Source organism: Musa acuminata, chromosome BXJ1-1 (genome assembly GCF_036884655.1).
Source record: "Musa acuminata AAA Group cultivar baxijiao chromosome BXJ1-1, Cavendish_Baxijiao_AAA, whole genome shotgun sequence".
Classification (NCBI taxonomy): domain Eukaryota; kingdom Viridiplantae; phylum Streptophyta; class Magnoliopsida; order Zingiberales; family Musaceae; genus Musa; species Musa acuminata.
The window spans coordinates 3,935,928-3,957,179 of record NC_088327.1 but is presented as its reverse complement, the minus strand read 5'-3'; the positions used below and the strand labels follow the sequence as shown (position 1 = coordinate 3,957,179).

At 35.8% G+C, this 21,252-nt stretch overlaps 2 protein-coding genes and 1 long non-coding RNA gene across 16 annotated transcripts; 1 reads left to right on the top strand and 2 right to left on the bottom strand.

Moving 5' to 3' along the window:
* Positions 1–753: 753 nt before the first annotated feature.
* Positions 754–4,256, bottom strand: LOC103988411 (profilin). Its single transcript, XM_009406945.3, has 3 exons — positions 4,037–4,256; positions 2,596–2,733; positions 754–1,145 (listed from the first exon to the last, which is right to left on the bottom strand). Exons 1-3 carry the CDS (start codon positions 4,157–4,159, stop codon positions 1,011–1,013), a joined length of 396 nt encoding a protein of 131 aa, XP_009405220.2. The 5' UTR covers positions 4,160–4,256; the 3' UTR covers positions 754–1,010.
* Positions 4,257–4,614: 358 nt separating this feature from the next.
* Positions 4,615–20,688, top strand: LOC135613192 (uncharacterized). 14 transcript variants are annotated; one of them, XR_010487279.1, is made up of 6 exons: positions 4,615–5,006; positions 14,177–14,304; positions 14,798–16,686; positions 18,914–19,011; positions 19,289–19,797; positions 19,884–20,688. It is a non-coding gene; the product is annotated as an uncharacterized LOC135613192 (long non-coding RNA). The 14 variants fall into 14 exon arrangements; XR_010487305.1 differs by having other exon boundaries at positions 14,177–16,109; positions 16,595–16,686; XR_010487292.1 differs by having other exon boundaries at positions 14,177–16,309; positions 16,595–16,686.
* Positions 6,526–19,500, bottom strand: LOC135613140 (probable LRR receptor-like serine/threonine-protein kinase At1g51860). The gene is made up of 13 exons (XM_065110213.1): positions 19,377–19,500; positions 15,826–16,369; positions 15,220–15,704; positions 14,980–15,118; positions 14,795–14,866; positions 12,190–12,261; positions 12,028–12,108; positions 9,118–9,260; positions 8,746–9,008; positions 8,459–8,585; positions 7,933–7,998; positions 7,646–7,838; positions 6,526–7,210 (listed from the first exon to the last, which is right to left on the bottom strand). Exons 1-13 carry the CDS (start codon positions 19,480–19,482, stop codon positions 6,784–6,786), a joined length of 2,718 nt encoding a protein of 905 aa, XP_064966285.1. The 5' UTR covers positions 19,483–19,500; the 3' UTR covers positions 6,526–6,783.
* Positions 20,689–21,252: the final 564 nt, after the last annotated feature.

Here is a 21,252-nt window from a genome sequence, read left to right as displayed (position 1 = left end):
ATAACAAAGCTTGATGTTGTTGGAGAAGGCAGTTCACATAGCATGCATGTGCCTGTTGAATGCATTGCCATCTCTTGAAGGGCTGATGAGTAGTGATTCTTTCATTGTACAATGAATGCATTGCAAAGGGAATAAATAAGGCTATTGTTGAATTCACACAAATTTGTGTGCCTAATTTGGAGTTCTCAAGTCTCATCTTTCTCTCTTTGGACCTTTGATGTTCTTGTCAGTAGCTCTTCTCTCTCTCTCTCTCTCTCTCTCTCTCTCTCTCTCTCTCTCTATATATATATATATATATATATATATATATATATATATATATCATAAAATAGTATCTAGTATCATATTTAGACTCAAGGTTAATATTTTTGGCTCAATAATAATTTGCACAAGTTCATACAATGATAATGAACATACATCAACCACAATAGGAGCAGGCCACCATTATACACTGAAGTTGACTTGTACTAATCCACATATCCAGTTTACAAAATCTGTGTTTGCTCATAACTTGGGAGAAGTGAATGAAATTCCATTTTAGCTTTGCATCAGAATGCAAAGTTGAGAGGTTGAACACAATCCGTAATGATGCTTTGTTATTTGAATCAGAGCCTTCAGACTACTGGTTAAAAACAGACATGCAGTAGCATTTGTTTGCTAGGCTAAATGGAACATATGATAAGCAGTAAGCATTGTTTCTGCATCATCAACTCATTATTGATAGGCAAACTCAATAAAGTGTAATACTTCAAGTGTGCTCAAAGAATAGCTTATTGATAAAGATTGGGAGAAAAAAAATCAAGAGCATACATGGAGAATCCAAGAAATCCAATTCATCATATGGCATATGATTTGAGGACAACAAAGGGACAAAGGCACACCGGACTTTGATATTCCTGTCTGTTTATGGAATTATTATTACCCTGGTTGTTCCAAAAATCACGGAAATGAAGAAAATTTCACATCTCCATTTGTAGGAAAACAGAGGGAGGCATGTTTTGATTGCGGAACTACAGGCCCTGATCAACGAGGTAATCACCCAGCCTCTCCACAACCATGTTGCACTGGCCTGGAGTCATTGGTTCGTCATAAATTCCAAAAATCAAAGCTTGGTTAGTCTTCTTCACAGTGATGCCTCCAGATCCCTGCCATTGGTGAGAAAATTATTGCAGAACCTCAATTGCTAAGCAGTATGAAATTATAGTCTCCTTAAACTAACACTAAACAAGTGTAACACAAGGAAAACCGTGAGCTGGGCCAAGCTTTTGTCAAGAGACAAAAGTACAACAGCAGCATGACGACGATAAAAATGCCACCATAAGCAATCTTTGCAAGCTTTTCAGGAATTGATGTTCCTGGGAAAATAGGATGCAGTGTCCATACAGATTTTCTCACTTCACAAAAACCTAAGAATGTCTGAAAATAATCATTCAAGCACTATGAGCTTCTTACACTCCTTAAGTTTTGCATTTAGAAGACCGAGCTACTCTAGATACATAAAATGCATCTTTTATTGCTGAGAAGAAAATGCTAATAGAAGGTTGGATATGAAGCAAAAATCCATTTTGGTTCTGAAAAAAAAAAACATGGGAACAAGACAGCAAACCACTTTAAAACATCAAAATACTAGAGGCCTCAAGTATAAGAAAATGCTAATAGAACGTTGACCATGAAACAAACCCATTTTGGTTTGAAAGAAACATGGGAACAGTGATAGCAAAACAATTTAAAAGATCAAACTACTAGAGGCCTCAAGTTTCAATTATTTGGACCAAGAAATCCTAAAATATATAACTTGAAAAAATTCTAGATAAATTTGAATTTTCAACACATTCTGTAAATTCTATAAGAAACCAATCAAACTCAGTACATCTGAACTGCATATTCCTCTTAAAATACCATCGATAATCATCAACAATGAGTTCATTGCAGCAACAGGATGCATGGCTAGTGGAAGCCAAGAGCAGAAATGTATTACAGAGTGATTTTTGGAGTCCAAGGGTATGGAAAGAAAGTAAAAGGACCATATGTCAAGCAAATTATTACAATTTCATGAAATATGTAGTTTCAAGATCAAGAATAAGAATCAAAACAGTTTTCTCGATGTTTAGAGTCTAGATGGTGATGAAGTACCCAAAGATGAGATGAAAACACCATAACTCTCAATCCAAGACAAATCTTTAATTGCAAACAGCGTGAACTTGAGCCACCACAGAAAGCAACCGACAAAAATATGTGTATATAAAACATAAATGTAGCCACTTTAGGTTGCTATTACCGACATGATCATAATAATATAGATAACTATTTATTAAGGCCTCAGATTGGCAATCTCCAAAGACCACATGCATAAACTGTAGCATAGCTAAATTTTTTCACTTATAGAACATGCCATCTTGTTCTCCAATCAAGTGTACGACAACCAAAAGAGAAATTACCATTATTCTCATGTAATGTGAAGCTATGAAATCATCAAGAAGAATGCACAAATTTATTTCAGATAAATAATTGACTTTGTATAATAAAATTTCCATACATTTCCATACATTAATGTGAACTACAAGATAATGACATATTAAAAACGAAAAACGTCACCTTCTTTCCTCGGATTACAGCTCCAGGCTCTCCTTGAATGACCATGTACTTTGTTGAACCAAGAAATAAGCCGATTGGAGCAAGCGTTCCAGGTTCATTGAAATCATTAATTATATTGGTGATCTCCTCAGGCTTAAACTGAAAAATGGAAACAAATAGAAACATCATGTTAAAAAATTTAAGAAAAACAATCAGTGGGGAAAGGAAAACATTTCAAGCATTCACACGCATATTGGCAGGACTATTAGCTGTAGTTGTAATACAAATGAAACCGATAAGCAATGAATCGTAAATAAAATGTCAAAAATTGCTATCACTACCTGTTATGTAAACCTTGATCTAGTGAATTTTGGTAGGTTTCGAAACTATGCAGCAACATGAATAATAAGCCTTGATCTAGTGAAGTTTTGTAGGTTTACAAACTATGCAGCAACATGAAGCAAGAAACGAAATTCCAAATCACAATCTTGAGGATGTCATTTAACTAGTTTAAAGAATTGGAGTTGTAACCAAATGAAACTAGGTTAGGATGATGGCACTTTATGAACAACCAATTAGATTAATAAGATCTCATGCAAAAAAGAACTTTATATTTGAACAAAATCAGATTTTGATAATCATAAAAGATGTACCCAGTACATCAATGTAAGGTCTCTCAGGTCACAAAGGAGCAACCTTTAAATATTTAGTTGATAATCATGCTAGACATTAATGGAAAAGAAAAATAGCTATTATAGATGGCACCTGACACTGGGTTGGGGTCCTAATTAATTTTGTCTTCAACAAGTTACAGTTCCCTTAATGTGATCAGAAGTAGATCTTCTTAGACTTACTGACATAAAGCGTATTGTTCACTAGATAAATTCACTCAATCCAACGGGTCAACACAATGCATTATTTAATGCAATCGATTTCAAGGAAGTGTTTAGCAAAATCCTATTTGTCCAGTAACAATATCATCTGCAAATTTCAGGGCAAAACATGTAAGACTAGGTTAATAGAAATGCTAGAAATTATAAGCCACATACTGGGTGCGTAAATTTTATTGCAATCTCAAAATTCCCAGATATATCTGATACAAAATTTAGTTACGTGTTAGGCATCCCAAAGCAAAGAACACTGATATCACTGCATTACCCAATTCGGTAGTATCCAAACCCAGTTAAATCGTCACAGAACATAGAATCATATCAAAATCCAAAATTCGAACCACGTGTCAGAAAGATTTCATGCCAAATCATCACAAACAGATCCAACCAAATCATGGAGCAACAAATCCCTTGATATCCCGAATACGTCAAATCAACAAACCGAATCAATGCACCAAAACCATCAAATGCATCGAGAATTCGATTGAGATCGAACAAGATGAGTGAAAAAAAAGTGACTGGCTGGCGACCCAGCAAATGATGGAATCGGAAGGGGATTGGGTGGGCAAGACCTGAGGAAAGGATGCGCTCTGCGCCCAGACGCTGCCGTCCTGGCCCATGATCGCCGCCGAAGTGAGATGGTGGCCCTCGATCTCGCACATCAAGTGCTCGTCGACGTACGTTTGCCACGACATCGTCTCTCTCAATCTCTCCTTCTTCTTCTTCCGCTATTTCTCTACGTGCTTTAAATTTGGTGGGAAGCGAAATTAAATAGGGGACGGGAGGGCGGATCTCAAGTGCCGCCCCGCCACGCGTTCAACCGTATTGAAGGCTTACCCTTCAAGTCCGGCTCCAAAACCGCCGGATTACAGAAAAGCCCCAAAAACCGACGGTCTTCGTTGGATCTTGGATGGTGCGGGTCCACGAGATGGACGGCGCAGGGCGGCCTTCCTTCATGGGAACAGGTAATAGCTGGACGATTAGAGCGGTACACCACTTCCGCGACCCCACCGGAGGCCCCACATGGGCCAAAGCGCTCCGTCAATCACAAGGCAGGTAGCAAAGCGGACGATGATCAACAAATATTCTTCGTATATATAAAAGTGAGCATTTGCTGAAGAACTCCACTTTGTTTCGAATGTCGATCGGATCAGATCACATCGCTTCAAACTATCCGACCGATATAGAACAGTATTAAATAGTATTTAATCTTTTTATTACTTTCTTTTCTGATATCGAGTAGTATCAATCAGTATGTCGGTGCGATAACTCAATAATGTGATAACTACTTCATTACTTGATGAGGTTAACCCACTCATCTAAAATTCTTCGATCTAAAACTATAGTTATTACCTCACCGATCCCTATAAAATATGTTTGCTGATGGAGTCGGGTCGAAGATTCGGGCGACGCGCCGCGAGGTCGCTTCCTCGTGGCCACGCTCCCCGTTTCTCTCACGTCTTCTTCTCTTCGGTGTACCGACGTTGACGAAATCGGCGTTAGTTGTTGACCACGACAAGGTGGATTTCGAGATTGGTCGAGGTATGTAATTGTGTGGTCGATTTTTTTGGATAAAAATGTGATATTTTTTCCCTTTGCTGAACGTATTTGTGATTGATTTCTTTCCGTGTTTGTTCAGATTGTTGTGTTTATGATTTATGTTGCGTTTCCTTTGAATTATAAGAAATATTTGATCTGGGTTTTCTAAATTTACTTGTCTGTTCTCTCGGAAGGTTGGAGTTCGATCCTTGTCCTGCTTTGTGCATTTTCTCATGGTTGATTCAATAGACTTTGGGAAGCTTGATTGGGTCTTGTACGCTACTTTCGGTCAATTTTCTTTTGGCTTATGCTGTGGGGATGTGGTTACTATAGATGTGGGCACTTCTCAAATAACATCTTGAGAATAGAGTACCAAAATTGTACAGTTCCACTCAGTTCTTTGATTGATATCCCTAAACACTATGATTTTGTCTACATATGTAAAACATTAATCATAAATGACTCCATTAGTTCTGTGTATCATGTTCTTTTATTCTTTTTACTTAACATTACCGAAAGGAGCTGCTGCAGATGTATATGAGTTGGGGTTTCTAACGTGCACAATGTTTAAATGATGAGGAATACAGTCACTTTAGCTCACTAGTGACTTCCTTGTGTCATTCATGCACATGAGAATAGTTTTTTTTCTTGATAATCTTTGTGTACATGAAATGCACATAAAGCTCAATAGTTCCATATTGAATAGTAAAATTCATTGTTACTTGATATACTGATAGAAAATCGAGTTTACATAAAAGACTGAATTGGAAGTCATGCCACATGGTGAATATCATGCTATAACGAAATATCCCTTTTTTTAAATTATTTTTCATCATTGCATATGATTATTCACCTAATATTCCTTATTTTAATTGATTAGACTAAGGCTAAATGGTCTCAAGTTACAATCTTTAGGGTTGATAAAAAAAAATTAAATTGCTTTGGAAGATATTGCAAAATATAATAATATACATTGTATACACATATTGTTGCACTTTTAAGTACTGCCTGTTGGTAGTGAGTGATAATACATAACTGAAATGACCGCAATGGCCAGTGACAAATAAATGGTGTCATTCTCTTAAATCTATTATGCAGACAATAGTTGGTTTTGACTTCAAATCACCGAGAAAACTTAACTCGAAAACTAGTGTACATTCATAAGAACTCTTTTACAGCTTTGACAGACTTGGATTTAAATATCCAAATGTAATAATAATTCCTGTTCTCAGCACAATTGCAGCTTAGAGATACTCCATGGATCAATGCGAGAACTTTTCACTTCAACCAGGTTCAACAGTTTGAAAAGCGCTTCAAGATCAATATGATTTGAGAGTCATCATTATGCCCTATGACATTTGGAGCCTTAGGAATCAGGAGATATTAATATCACCTGAAGAGACAAATAACTGGGAGCAATTTTCACTAACAAACATTCCCTTTTAGCAGTTCTGTGTGGTGCAAAGTAATAATTTTTTTGTTTTTCAGGTTGATTTGATTGTATACAGTCAAAATTAGAGGTGAGCAAAAGTTCTATTAGTCCAATAACATATATGCTTAAGGACTAAGATATGCAGTTACTTGATCAACTATGGATTTGCCTGAGGCGTTATGGACCTAAATTTGGAGCAAAATTTTTAAAAAAAATTTCAAGCTTAGACCACCTCACAAAATGTAGCAAATATAAATTACACAGATCGCAGAGAGGTTCTAGTATCTACAAGATAGATACTTCTTATTGGAGAAGATAGTACTATAACAAGGGTCAGTGTGATCAAATTTATCTTGCAGATGGACCAAAATTTCCTGATACGACTCTTTCTATTCCAAATGCACTTGTCTGGCTTGTATCGAGACCTTGATTGTCCAGGCTCTCGCCCTTGTCATGAGCAGTCTCTAGTTCTAAGCTTTCCTTTAGCTGGATAACTACTTCAGCCATTGTTGGTCTCTGGCTTCCAGATTGTGTTGTGCACCTCATTGCTAGATCAATGACCTTCCAGACAGAATTGGCATCATAATCTCCTTGCAGCCTGCCATCAATAAAATCATCAATGTTGCCCCTTTGAAGCCTTTGGGACACCCATTGAGTTATGTGAGCATCCTCTGAACCTGGGACTATTGGAGATCGGCCAGTGATCAGTTCCAAGAGAACAACCCCGAAACTATAAACATCAATCTTTGTGTTGATCTGTAAGGTACTATGGTACCTGAGTAAACAAATACAGAATAGCTTTTAGTGCACCATGCATCATATTGGACAACCAACATACAAAGTGCAATCAAGTCTTTAGAATATTACCATTGCCTCAAGCAAAATATTTTTAGCAACTTCTGGCAGTCATGCTAATTGCTATCTTAATGAACATAGTGAGCATTATATTTTTGGAAAATTTTGGAGTGTCTATTATCAAATATTTTTGGGTTATTTGAAACTATGTGATCACCTGTTCTTATGCTTTTTAATCGGCAGGCTTCTATTCTGACCATTTTTAAAAGAGAAATGATCATGCAGATAGACATGTGATGATGCTTGGTTAATTTTCTTGAACTCTTAGGTTTCTGAGCTGTAGTGATACAAAATATTGAGAACTGCCAAGCGATCTCCATAGATAAGTATAAAAGAAGTGGTAAAATAGACATACAGTGGATCAACATATCCAGGAGTGCCGACCACCCTTCGTGTGGAAACATGTGTGTCATATTCCCCAAGAAGAGTCTTGGACAATCCGAAGTCTGCTATTTTAGCCTCTAGCTTTTGACCCAAGAGAATGTTGCTGCTCTTCACATCTCTGTGTACTATTGAAGGACTGCATCCCCTATGCAGATAGTCCAATCCTGCATATTCAAGTTTAAAAGAGGTTGAGAAGAAGATAAATTATATTCTCTAATGCAAAGAGAATAAATAGGTTCATAAGATTTCCTTGAAAACCTTGTGCAGCTTGATATGCAATACGAAGCCTATCGGTCCATGCCAATCTTGGAAGACCAACTTTACCTGTAGGAGAATTTGGAAGCTAGAAGAATCAAATGATTACTAAAGATGAGCACATATGCAACATTATACAAAGCTAGCCATTTAATTAGACAGTTAGATGTCATGGTCTTCAGGAAATTACTTTTATGTTAGCATAATTCTTCAGGGAAGCAATAACCATATGACATTACCATCCGGCTAATTGTTCTTTGTAATAGTATTTGGAGTAAGAGGGAAAAGCAAATCTGTAAATTTTACAAAATTGAGATGTTCTCTAATCTATATATTTTAGTGTTTCCAATTCATTAAAAGACGTTCTTGTTCTTGTGTCATATTCTGAGAAAACAGGAAAAGTTGAGAACTAAGCATCCACAGGGTTGTACTTGGAGTGGTTCAAGTATGTTGAAGAACCGGCACAGGAATGATTAGCTTATGTTCATTAGATAATTTTTCTGTAATTGTGAGATGTTGGAATGTAGACCTTTCAAGTACTCTTGAAGACTTCCCCTTGGCATGTATTCATACACAAGAGCAAGGTAATTTCCATCATTGCAGTAGCCAATTAAAGAAACCAGATTCCTATGATGAACTCTAATCAAGTTCTGAACCTGCAAGACAGTGCAAAATGCTGTCATGCATGCAAAGAACATTAAAGGTCATTCTTGTGTCTGAAGAAGAGAGCACGTGCCAAAATGGAAGTAAAACACCTCCATACTGAGGAAGATGAAGCAACTCTAGACCTAGTTGATCAGTTGGTAAATCACATACCTCAGCCAGAAATTCCCTGACCCCTTGTGGTGATAACTGCGAGCGTAGCTTAACTGCAACCTGTATACCGTTTTCTAGGCATCCATGGTAGACATTTCCAAATCCTCCTTTGCCAATGACTGTTGTGAAGTTATTAGTTACTTTTACTAATTGTGGGTATGTGAACAGATGACCCGCAGGTGGTGCTGGAGGGTTTTCATGATTCTGAAGTTCTGCTGAGTGTTCTTCACCATGCTGTCTTGTAGACTTACTTGAGGCAAAACCTGTGCTTAACCATAAATAAAAAGGTAAGGATGAATATAAGTTAGCTAGTTCTAAATATACTCACATGAGTAAGGAATAGACAAACCATAGTTTTCTTTAGAAATTTACCTTGTCGATTTCTTTTCAATCCCCATACACATAAAGCCACCAATACCAAGAGTAGTACAGCAGCAACTGCTGAAATAACCACAATTACAGGTGTGGAGATCTTGGGGGCAGGTTTTGGTTGTGGGTTTATTTTGTGGTCAAAGCTGACATCAAGGAAATCCAGTAAGCATAAGCATCATGGTCATGTATATATACTTGGGGTATGGAGCCGATATTCATAAAAGTGTATAACTTCCACGACATATTTTAATTACAAAAAAAAAGAAACATAGAGCCATCTAAATCCTGCACATCTTTCAAAAGAAAAGAAAATAAAATAAAACAGAAGGAATGGAAAAGAAAGAAAAAATTGTATCCCCAGAAAAACCTTCATATTTACATGCACTACAGAAGCCTATGTGAGTTGTCCTCATAATGGAGCTCATAATCCATCATCCTCAAAAAAAGAAAAAAAGAAAGAAAGAAAGACGATGCCCTTGAAGTACAAGATGTCCCATCTTAATTTATGTTTGTGAAAAAGAAGAAAGAGAAAGTTGTGTCATTCTCATCAATTTGATTCACTTATTGAGAAATTTCCTAACTTGTACTGTCACCCTTTACTGTTGTATGTGTTGTGGTATCAGTAAGGTGTCCAAAAATTTTCTGTTGATGTGTAGTTGAAGAAATTTTCAGTTTATAAAAAGGGATTACTTTTTTCCTTAAGTGTTTTTCCCGCTTCAAGACAACTATTAGACAGTTCTTTCATGAAAGTTGAAACACAATGCAAATGCAGCACATCATTGGCTTCATCTGCAGGAACTCATATCCCTCATTTATAGGGAAGAGCAATGCTGCTCTGGATAATGAATATTCATTCCAGTGTAGTTGGTGGATCCACTATTTAAAGAAACCTGTCATTATTATTGACGTAATGCTTGTTTGGATCACTCTCTTTGGGAATGCAATTTATGTGTGCAGATCTGATCTTGTAGAGAATTGAGGGAAATTGTATCGTACAAATATATGCTGATCCTTTTCCAATGAAAACCCTTTATAAAGGACGAAGACCATAGGTAAAAATGAAAAACACCTCCTGCTAGATGAGAAAAAGATTCTTAACCTACATCAATAAATTAACATAGTTAATAGATTATATATTACATTGGTCTGAAATTTTGCATCATGCCAATAATACTGCCTCATAACCTAGCTGATTGGATAGTAGTATAGAAGTATTATGGTATACTTGCCTAATACCTGAATGTAACCTTTTTAATATTTTTGGGTCTACTGATACTGTGACTGCTGATTACATATTGGTCTGACAAGGTTTCAATGTCAGTACTTAGTAGTCAGTACTGTAATGGAATTTTAGACCTCCAAATAAAACTTAAACTAATCACTAATTTGCTCTTTTCTTTGTTGGTTAGCATCTCTAGTTCCAAATATGTTAAGGACATTGTCAACAGAGAATCTCTGCTTTCAGAATACCAAAAAAGCAACCTTCTAGCTTCTTGTCATTATGTTCAGTGCTCTACATATGGACTAAATAGCTGGTTCTGATCACTATCAGGGAGAAGGAAGCAAAAATTCATGACAATTTATGAAGAATGGAAATTCAAAACTAAGAAAAGCCATTGATTCTTTTAGGGAAAAGTGATCTTTTTTTAATGAAAAGGATCGAGATCAGTATCTGAACACTGTTTGGTGCTTAAAGTAGACAGAATCGAGTAGTCATCATTACATCAATCTTTGCATTGCCAAGATCATGTTGGATATCCTACTTGTCATTTATCTCTGTTTGTGAAAAATTATCAAGAAATCTGAAAATCAGTGTATCCATTCATGCAACAAAAAATACAGTAGGACCAAGGTTGGGGTTAAAAACATGAGTTTTGTCTTTTTCTTCTATTAAAAAAAGGTTTTCCTATTTTCTTGTATTTATTGCCTTCCATATATCAATTTCAAGTACTTTAGGTTTTGTTTATCATCTTTCACCGGTAGGTACATAAAGAATTTTGCTACACTCTATAAGAAGAAAATTGCATCTTGATTTTAATCCTTTACATGATTCTTTGTATTAAAAAAAGGAGCTTATACTCTATTATTTCACCATTTGCACCATATATAGGGTTTATATGTAATTAAATAACTGAGGTCTAAAAAGTCAGAATACGACTGGACTCCACTAAGAATGTGATGCAGGCACAATTTAGTAAACATTGTACATGAAAGAGCTGATATGAAGAGAAGGAAGTGTTTTGCACCTCTGAAATGTTGGTGATCCAATGAGCAATCCCAGATCAGAGTAGGGTCTTTAAGAAAGAATTGAAACAAATAGTTACCATGTTCTATTGTGTGCTCAAACCAGGAGATGAAAAACCTAGAGCAAGTGCTCCTTAAGTCTTTCCTTTCCATTTGAGTTTTTTTATACCTGTGTTATATGTCTTTTCTGATCTCTTTTCTTCTATTGTTCTGTATACATTTTCCTTATTTTCTTTATGTTTTCTTTTATTTGCATGATTTTATTTATCTTCAAATGTAATCTTGGTGGAAATGCACTTCCTTCAATTACATCCAAGAAAAGGAAAAAAAAACATCCCTCAGTTGGGCTTCTGATTTACTACCTCTTGATAAAGAAATAAGTGCTCAAATCTGCAATTCTCAGTTTGAAAAGGCCAGCCTCAGAAATATATAGAAGAAAAAAACAACCGAAAAGAGTATTGACAAGTTGGCATTTCAATTTGTCCAAGAAGAGATACCTTTTAGAACTACAGACATCTGCTAAAGTTATCTCTAGGAAGTTTTTAATCTTAAATTATTGCCAACCAAATTGGTAGTGCCACAACTATAATGATGAATCAGATAATTGAGAAGGACAATACTATTTTTAGTTATCATAGCATGGTAGGAAGGAGAAGGAACAAATACATAAATGTCAGCTGCCCCTTGTTTTCCTTTTGATTTATAGAATCAGGAACAGGCCCGATGAGATTGTTTCCTTTCAAATTTCTGCAACGACAAACACAAAGTTAAAGCACAATCACCTTTTTCGGCCATAAACCTGATTCAAAAGGCTCGTGTTGAACTTACAGGACTCGCAATGATGGTAAATTTCCCAAATCATCAGGTATAGTTCCTGTTAGGTTGTTGTTAGACAGATCCCTGAATGAAAAGTCAATTGAAATGGGATGTCAACAATGCATCAGTCATAGGTTTTGGACAAATTGTGATAAGGCAAAGCAACTTAACTTATTATTTCTGGCTGGAACTGTACATCACAATTAATGCCATTTTAAATAAGAAACAAAAGAAAGATATGGAAGAAGCCAATATTTAGGTTAGGTGGAAGTGGAATGCAATCTTTCAGATAATGAACTTCTATGGGTCTGATAATGTTAAGCAGCTTTGGGTCACTGAGCTTTCCTTTTATTTTCAATGATAGGTTTACTAGTTGGATTCATTTTTAAGAGATTTGACTAATGGGTGATCCTCTATCCCCTTATTTGTCATTACAGTCTCCAAGTTCTCTCTTCTTTGTTAATGTTTGCTAAGATAGAGGTTAGACTATTGGTTTTCCTATAGTTCCCTGCACTTCAATTAATCATTTGCTTTATGCCAATGACACCTTGGTAATTACTAGGGCCGATTAGCATGTTTTGTCATCTCGTAGTAGGTAGCTTATAGGAGATTCTATCATTAAAGGTAACTGTTATAATTTTGGGGTGTTCTTCCCAAGTGGCCTAGCTCTAGAAGGAAATGTGGCATAGCTATATTTCTTAAGCTTAGTATTTACAGTTTCCTTTTACTTACCAAGTGCCTTGGACAAGAGTTCTTGTCAGAGATCAGGAATTTTTGGTTGATAAATTTCACAAAATTTTAAGTAGGACAAAGATAATTTGCCCCTTGGTGACCACATTACTTTAGTCACTGTTCTCACCTAGATCATATGAATTGGATTATCAGGTAGTTCATTTAGAAGAAGAATGGCTCCAGAAATGACATTCACCTTCTCAGACGGGATTCTATCTTGACCTAGACATGAGGGAGGCTCCACATTTCAGACCTTAAGATTGATTGGACCTTGTTCCTTGTGAGGAATGTCATGAATGCACTTAGTGATCATTCTAGACTTGGTTTTAAATTAGTGACTGCAACTCTGCAAGTGTGGTCGATTGGATCCTTATTCTACTTGTATGGAACTCATGTATATGAGTTACAAAATTTCTGTTAATGAGGAATGGTCTTCAAGTGTGTATTGTCAATGGTATGAACTGCTCATTGGGCCTTAGGTGAATCCTTCATCTTTCAACCTATGCCTCTCAGATTGCAACTTTATAGGTCAATTGGAAGATGAGCAAATCATCTATGACGCAATGTTAGAGGTCGGCTGATCTACAGACTCTTTGCCTTATATTGTTCCTTCATTTATTCTCCAATTATGTGTGACCAAGATATTTCCAGGTGAGCTAATTTTCCTGATGGCATGCTTGCTGCTACACTCATGTATGACTGACTCCCTTACCCCATGAATTTCTCACAATAATTGGAATGGTTGAAAGAAGATTTGGGAAATGCAAATTGTCCCCCAGTATATGTGCTTTACTATGAACATGTCCTGAAGCAGCGTACCTACATATTCTAAATGGAAGCAAACAAAGTTGTTAAGTTTAGATTAGGTAGTGATCTTTGCCTCATAAGTAGGTTGTCTATTGAGTTTTTGGACTAGTTGAATGGTGGTTCTTGGATCAATTATAATTTTAGTGATGGTGTTTTCCTATCTAATATAATAGGTCTGAAATTGCTTATCTTGTGAAATTCTGGAAAGATAGGTTTTCGCTGATCAATATACAAGCCATGATGCTATATTTAAATATGATGTTAATGCTGCTAATTTCTTGTTTGATGTTCTGTGGAAGTTTGATGTCTGTCAAGATCAGCTATATCTTTGGATGAAACGATCATCCCTTTTCCCTTTTATATATTAAGCTGAATTTTGATGCAGCTTTTTATCATTCCACTCCTGAGGTGGTGTTGGTTTTATATGTAGAACTGATGTTGGCTTTCTGCCTTCTTCCAGGAGCTAAGTCTATTGAGGTTGATGTGTTTGTTCCTCAAGTTAAATTGATGGCTGATCATTGGACTTCTAAGAAGCTGCCAGAGAATTATCTTGGTAGTGTTGGTTTTATCTCTATACCCATGAGGAAGGTATCTGAAATTCTTATCCAAGCATATGCACTTCAAAATGATTTGATTGCATTTTCCATATATGTTTTATTGGTTTCCCTTGTGCCTTTCACATATTTTGTAATGTTTAAATGTAAGAACTTTTTTCATTAATTATCTGAGGGTAATATAACTACAAAGCTTCAATACTGACACCCTAAAAGTTGTCATGGTCGATCTAACTTAATGTTCATCTGTCAATTGAATTTGAAGATATTATTGGTGCAGAAATTAAACTTCTAAAAGGACTATAACTACAAAAGAAAAGAAAACAATTCCATGCAAAGATTAATTTTTTAACTGAATTTCAAGTGTCAACCAGACGGCAATTGAAGAACTTAAATTATTTATCCTGACATTTTATCCAGGTTGAACAAAATAGATTAGCATAAAAACTAAGAGCTTTACTTATTTATCCCACCCAAATTTCACAATCAAAACAACTAATTATGAGATTTTTTTAAAAACTTACAAGATCTCAATTGCCATGAGCGAAGCAAATGCAGTGGATATTGCACCTGTCAACGCACTTGACGATAGCATTCTGCAAAACTTTTGAGCTCATGAGATGACTTTCTCAATTCTAAATGGTTGATATGGTAATCCTTCAGATAATTAATTATTTTATTACATTGACAAGTTGTCATGACAACTTACATAGATGTGATTCTTGGAGGATCAGGATTATTATAGCTGCAACTCAAGCCATCCCATGAATATTGTCTTGGAGCACATGGATCACCCATCCAATTTCTTCTCAATTTATATTGCTTTTTTATTACCATAATGGCATAAACTGATTCCCCAAGGACAAAGCCAACCAATGTCAAGCATGCAAAGCTCATTTTTGCTCTTCGATTGCAATTTTTCATTAAGAGGACAGCAAATAAGGCTTACCATCACTGGAGTTGGTTGTGATTTCCTTTTTCTGCATTGGAAAATAGGCCTCTATTGCATTGAGAAGTGGTGGAAGGGTGGAATTACTGGTGGCGTTTATTGTGTAGTTGTACTGGTCATATGGATACTTTGGAACAGGATCGTAAATCCAATCTGCCACGTTTGCTGGTGGACTGTATGGCCCATACCATAAGTAGTCATTTATATAGATGTTGAACTCCCTTGAGCTGTTGCCAGTGAGGGACAGCACCTCCGAGAAGTATAGGACAGTGAGGAACGCGTTAACATTGGCTTGCCAGCTGATGTAGGAAATTCTGAATTGCATCTGATTAGAGTTCACTGGCGTAAGGGCAGTTTGCATCACTGTGGATGGTGCCTCAAAATCCTTGCCGTAGTTTCTCACTGTCGAGTTGGTGTGTATTGTCGTCCATGACTGGCTTCCACTCCATGGTATCCAGATACGATCATAAGGGTCATCAGGGTATCTGTCCGGTATATACATAAAATGTATAAGTATGTTTGTATAGAAAAGAAGACAGCAAAAACTCCAGCAGTTCAATATTCAAAATACAGGCATGGCCTGCTCTGTAAGGTTCTTTTGCTCACCTCACTATGTTGTTTGTCAGTGATCCAGCATCAACACGAAAATAGAGAATGAGAGTTCTTGTGGCATTTGCTATGGGGTAAATTGTATTCTTCAAAGGCCTCATCTCAAGAGCAGATATGAAGGGGGTTCCGTGGCCCGTGTTTACCAAGCAGATGGACATGAAGTCTGTCATAGCAACTGTGATTGCTTCATGTCTATAAGGATCAGAAGCATCTGTTATGTTCACTGTTTGCCAGTAGTTGACATCCAAGTGCAGATCAAATAGCAGCATGGCGCTGTTCAGGTGATCATAGTTTCCATACATGAAGGTTGTTCTTATGAGATACTTCTGATTCTGCAACACAGGCATGGTGTAGCAATTCCGGGCTCCATCAGGGAAGCTTCTAACGTCTGTGAGTTGCTTTGCTAGTGAGGGGGTCAAGTAGCTGGAGGAGATGTTGTAGCTTACCCCCCTATCTATGTATTGGTCATCCAAGACATACGGTATTTGGGTGGTTGGATCTGGATAGTTATAGTTACTGCCACAATCAATGCTTATATAACCTGCAAATAAATTTTTATTCTGAGATATGTTTCAGATAGATGCCTTTGTTGGTTAGAGACATATGCATTTGTTCATCACCTCTACAGATTTTTCCATTTTGCACTCACTGTATGACACCACTTATATATTGGACTACTCATATTTTGCATTCATTCAATATCTTCATATAATAAAAATGAAATTTTACTAAGCTGTTTCTAAAATTTTATAATTCTTGTTTACAGAGGCATTTCGTTAACTAGGTGGAGCACATCAACATGAAAAATGAGCTCCATCCACAAGGGAGATTTTTGGTGTTGTTAGAGTCACCTACCAGGTTTGTCTATATACACAGTTTGTTTTAGCATTTGCATATGATTTTATGATCTACTTAATGTGAAAAACCTTTCAATATCATATATATCTATCATGATATTTCCATGTTCTTTAATAAAAATACTAATGAAGAATATCATACCTTATGTTGTAATCGAAGATCCCCTCACTATGATTTCTCATGTAAAATGCTACTTAGCTAGATATATTGACCCTTGAAACCTTTTGAGGTGATGTTGTCTCCTAAAAACGTGATGTGATATGACTTGCATAGTTTTGACCTATGAATCAGTCCTGTGAGAGAAGGCATTCCCTCCTGAAAAGTTTTTCAGGTGGCTCGGTCTAACTAAAATTATAGGTTTTTTTCCTAACCCTCGGCCTCTTAGACCTGATAAGTTGACCTACCTTGTGGCCTCATAAGATAGATTCTGTAACAAACAAAGTCAACCTGCTGTGGGGCTAAGTAGGATCAGAAAGCTTTAGAGGAGGGAAGATAGCCATGATTTGTTTTAATGCTGACTTCGTATTCGGATTAATAGGTATCTAGAATCTAGATAAACAGATAGGTAACTATAAATATATAACGAGAGAGAGAGAGAGAGAGAGAGAGAGAAACCATATTATTAAATTTTGAAATAAATGCTGAAGTAGATTGTCCTGCATAAGCTAGACACACTAGAAGTCTTGTTTTATAAGAAACATATGTTTAATAAGTGAAACTAACACAACTTGAATTCATATTGACAAATTCTGAATAAGACAATACCAATGAGAAATCAGAGCATAAACCTTTTGTTTGTATAGCTTTGAAACAGATACATTAGCAACACAATTGAGACTCGTTTCTGAGTGCAAGATCCAGTTGTTTCATCAAGCAACATGGTAGCAAAAGCAAGTACCAGTACCACACACACACATATATATAATGTACTATGATGTTTCAATTTGTAATAATCGAGATGGGTCACTCTACCAATGCACCCTTGATTACTCCAATATTGAAGAAGAAACAAAAATGTTCACATACTAATGATATGATAAATAAGGATCTTTTTTGTCTGGAAAAAATGAATAAGGACTTAAACTAGCAACTGATGCAAATAGGGAGTGTAAAAAAGAGTGTTACGGTTTGAGTTCATAATCTCTTGTTTGCCAATGTGACCCTAATAAACCATTCTAAAATGTTAATTAAGTCTAAAACATCTAATTCATTTTATGAGTTATAAGATGGTCCCATGTAATAACCCCTCTTCTCTTGGAAGGAAAAGAAAAGGCAACCAATTATAACTATTGCATATGGCGTCCATCACAGGTAGAGTACCCCTTTTATGGCTTCCATATATGGACCTCTGAAGTATTGCTCTTTTGAAAATATAACAATGCCCAAAAGCAGCTTAAGTGGTTTCTTTTACAGAAGAAAATAAGAATTTTACTTGATGTGTGATGTTTTGTTATTAGGAAGCACAAAAAAGTAGAAAATATTTCTTAGATTTGTGACATCTGAATTAAACCTTAGTTTAGCGGTTGGTTTTTCCTAGCTTTAATCACGATTCGATTTGAACTAGAATCAAACCGGGATGGAATCAGAAGCGAACCGGTCTGGCAATTTACCAATTCCAAACCAAACTGAAACCAGATCTGGGTGGTTCAGTTACAGTTTTCAGATTTTGAGAATCGAAATAGGCGGTTCCTGAATCGAAATTGAAACCAACCGAAACTGATGGTTCTAGTTTTGATTTGGATCGACGATTCACAATTTTGTATATATATATATATATATATATATATTTTAGTTATAAAACTAATGGTTAGAATCAGAATTGAACTGGAACCAGAATCATTGGTTCCAACTTTGAATTCAAAATCAGCCTCTATTTGATTCGGTTCTATTTCCCAAAATTTAAGAACTGGAGCTATCAGTTCCAGAACCGACAGATTCAGAACTGAAACCATCGATTCCGGAACCGATGTCAAGGCTAGTTTTCCCTTCTTCAACAGAGTTTGAGCAAGAGATGCTATATAAATATTTGACCTGTCCTCTCTCTTCAAAAATGATATTTGTGTAATTTCTCACCTTTATAATTATGGAAATTCTTCCACATGGATGAAATTCATCTGTACGTAATCTGACCAACTTTCACAGGCTATATGCACATACACCAGTGTGTTGCTATTGTGCCCTATGTTATTGATTAAAAAAAACTGAAAAATTTTATTTGCCTTTTTAGGCTTCTATTTGGAGTGTTTAATGACTTGCACACCCGAAGGCACTGCTTTTTTGACTCTGCTGTCTGGTGCAGGTAATGACAGATGACTGAAGAGATAAGTAAGTCCCCCAGATTGGCCTCTCAGCAGCCTTTTAAATTACATATTTTACCAATGAAAAAGATGGAAAGAAAATACATTAGCGTTTTTAGTAAACGCACCAAGTTCAAACAAAAAATGAAAAAACAAAGTTAAAGAAACCTATTTGCTCTTAGGTAGCTAACAGTCTATAGTGTATGAAAACTCCAGGTTTTGAATTATAGAGCAAAAGAAAGTAGAAAGAAATATGTTTTCAGTTACTTTTTGTTTTTTTATTTTTCTTTGAACCTTTGTTTCAGCAGCATGAAGGATTTATAGGGAAAAAAAAAGAGGCATGGGCTACACATGCAGCATGACAAAGTTTCTGATGATCACGTATATGCATACCTTCGGTACTTGGAAGCTGCTGGCCGTGAACATGAACTGCGACAACTGAGACACCCAGAAAAGCAAAGAACCAAATTGCCATTTCCAACCTACTGGAGCAGCTCATGTTCCTTCTCCCCTGCCTCGTCTCAGCTTATCAGAACCATACAGGCTATGTGGTATATAATGTCCTAAATTTCAGTTAAAATATGGGATGATATACATAATATATTTTTCATCGGAATACTTTCTTTACCAGTTTGTGGTATATAGGCCATGTGGTATATACTTTCATCCACTGTAGGTTAGGCAATTTGAGAGGCAACATCCATCATCAAGGGACCCACATATGGGAAGATCATATATTTCAGCATGTTCAGAATGTCATACACCCACTTTAAGCATCCAATATCAGGACGTGAATGGTGGGAATAGATCTAATGTTAGTGTAAACAGCAGCTGAAATCAGCATTCACATAAATTGGCAGCTCTTACCCTGATAATTCTAATTCTATACTATGTTTTCAGGTCAATTGCTTTGGAGGAGAAGAAAACATTTATAAGAGTCAGATTATATTTATATATGTATATGTATTATATAATATATATATATATATAATATATAATACATATATATATATATAATACATATATATACACATACATATATACATAATACATACATATATTTATTTATTTATTTAAATGTATATAGTGTAAACATTCTCTGAAGCTGACATTTGAATAAGAGTTCTCTTCAATCAATTGCAAGTATTGGAGAACAGTAGAATACACCAAGTTGGGTGCTATGTTCAGCAAAGCAGACGAAATATACAGAAAAGAAAAACGATGTGAGAGGAACACCAGAGCTTCGGCAGACGATTCCGGTCTCTGACCTATAAGACAAGTTGATCAATTAAAGGTAAACGTTCTCTGAAGTCAACTTTGAAAGTGTCAGTTAATGTATAAGGGTAAACATTGACATTCTCTTCTTTGTATAATTAATGGCAAGTAGTGGAGAATAATAGAATAAACGAAGTTGAATGGCTGCTTGGGTTGCAGCAAAGCAGAAGAAACAGAGAGGAAAGAAGAGCACTGTGAGAGGAAGAACAGAGCTTCTGCTGTTGGTTTTGGTCTCTGATATTAGTTAGATAATATCTGATGTTGATAGCTTTAGCCATGTTAATTAATATGTAGAATAGAATATTTGTATCAGGATTGGTCAGTAATATTAAGCATTGATGCGTGCTTGAGGGGATGCAAGTGCATAATGATTTTGACTCTTGAAGATTTGTACCCAATTTACTAAATTTTGAACGTACTTTTTAAAGCCTACTTCTATAGTCTGTCTATTGACACAATTGTTTGTCATTTCAGACAATCCGATAGCTGAATATGAAATATCCAGTTATTAGATTGTTATGATCATGGTTTCTCGTTGGTACAATTTGTCTTGTGATGATATATGGCTTTGACAGAGTAATATTTCGGGGGTAAGGCTACAGATAATGATATTTACTATTTGTTTAGATACATCTCATCCTGATCAAAGTTGGTACAATTGTTATTGCCTTTAGAGACTATCTATCTCTTTTTTTATGGATACAGATCTTTTATAAAAATTACTTCACCAAAAATTACCCATAGCTAATATACTTCATAATTTAATGTCAATAGTTTATTTAGATGATTTACAGAATTTTTAAGTAAGTCTTATAATATTTTTTTTTATTGTAGTAATCAAAACATTATAACAAGTCAAAAATACTATCATAAACCAAAACAATATAAATGCGAACAATTTTTGAGGGGTAATCTGGATATTTTTAAAATTAACGATACTATTAGGAGAAAAATAAAATCGAGCATACCGATTGAAAAATACCCAAAAATAAGA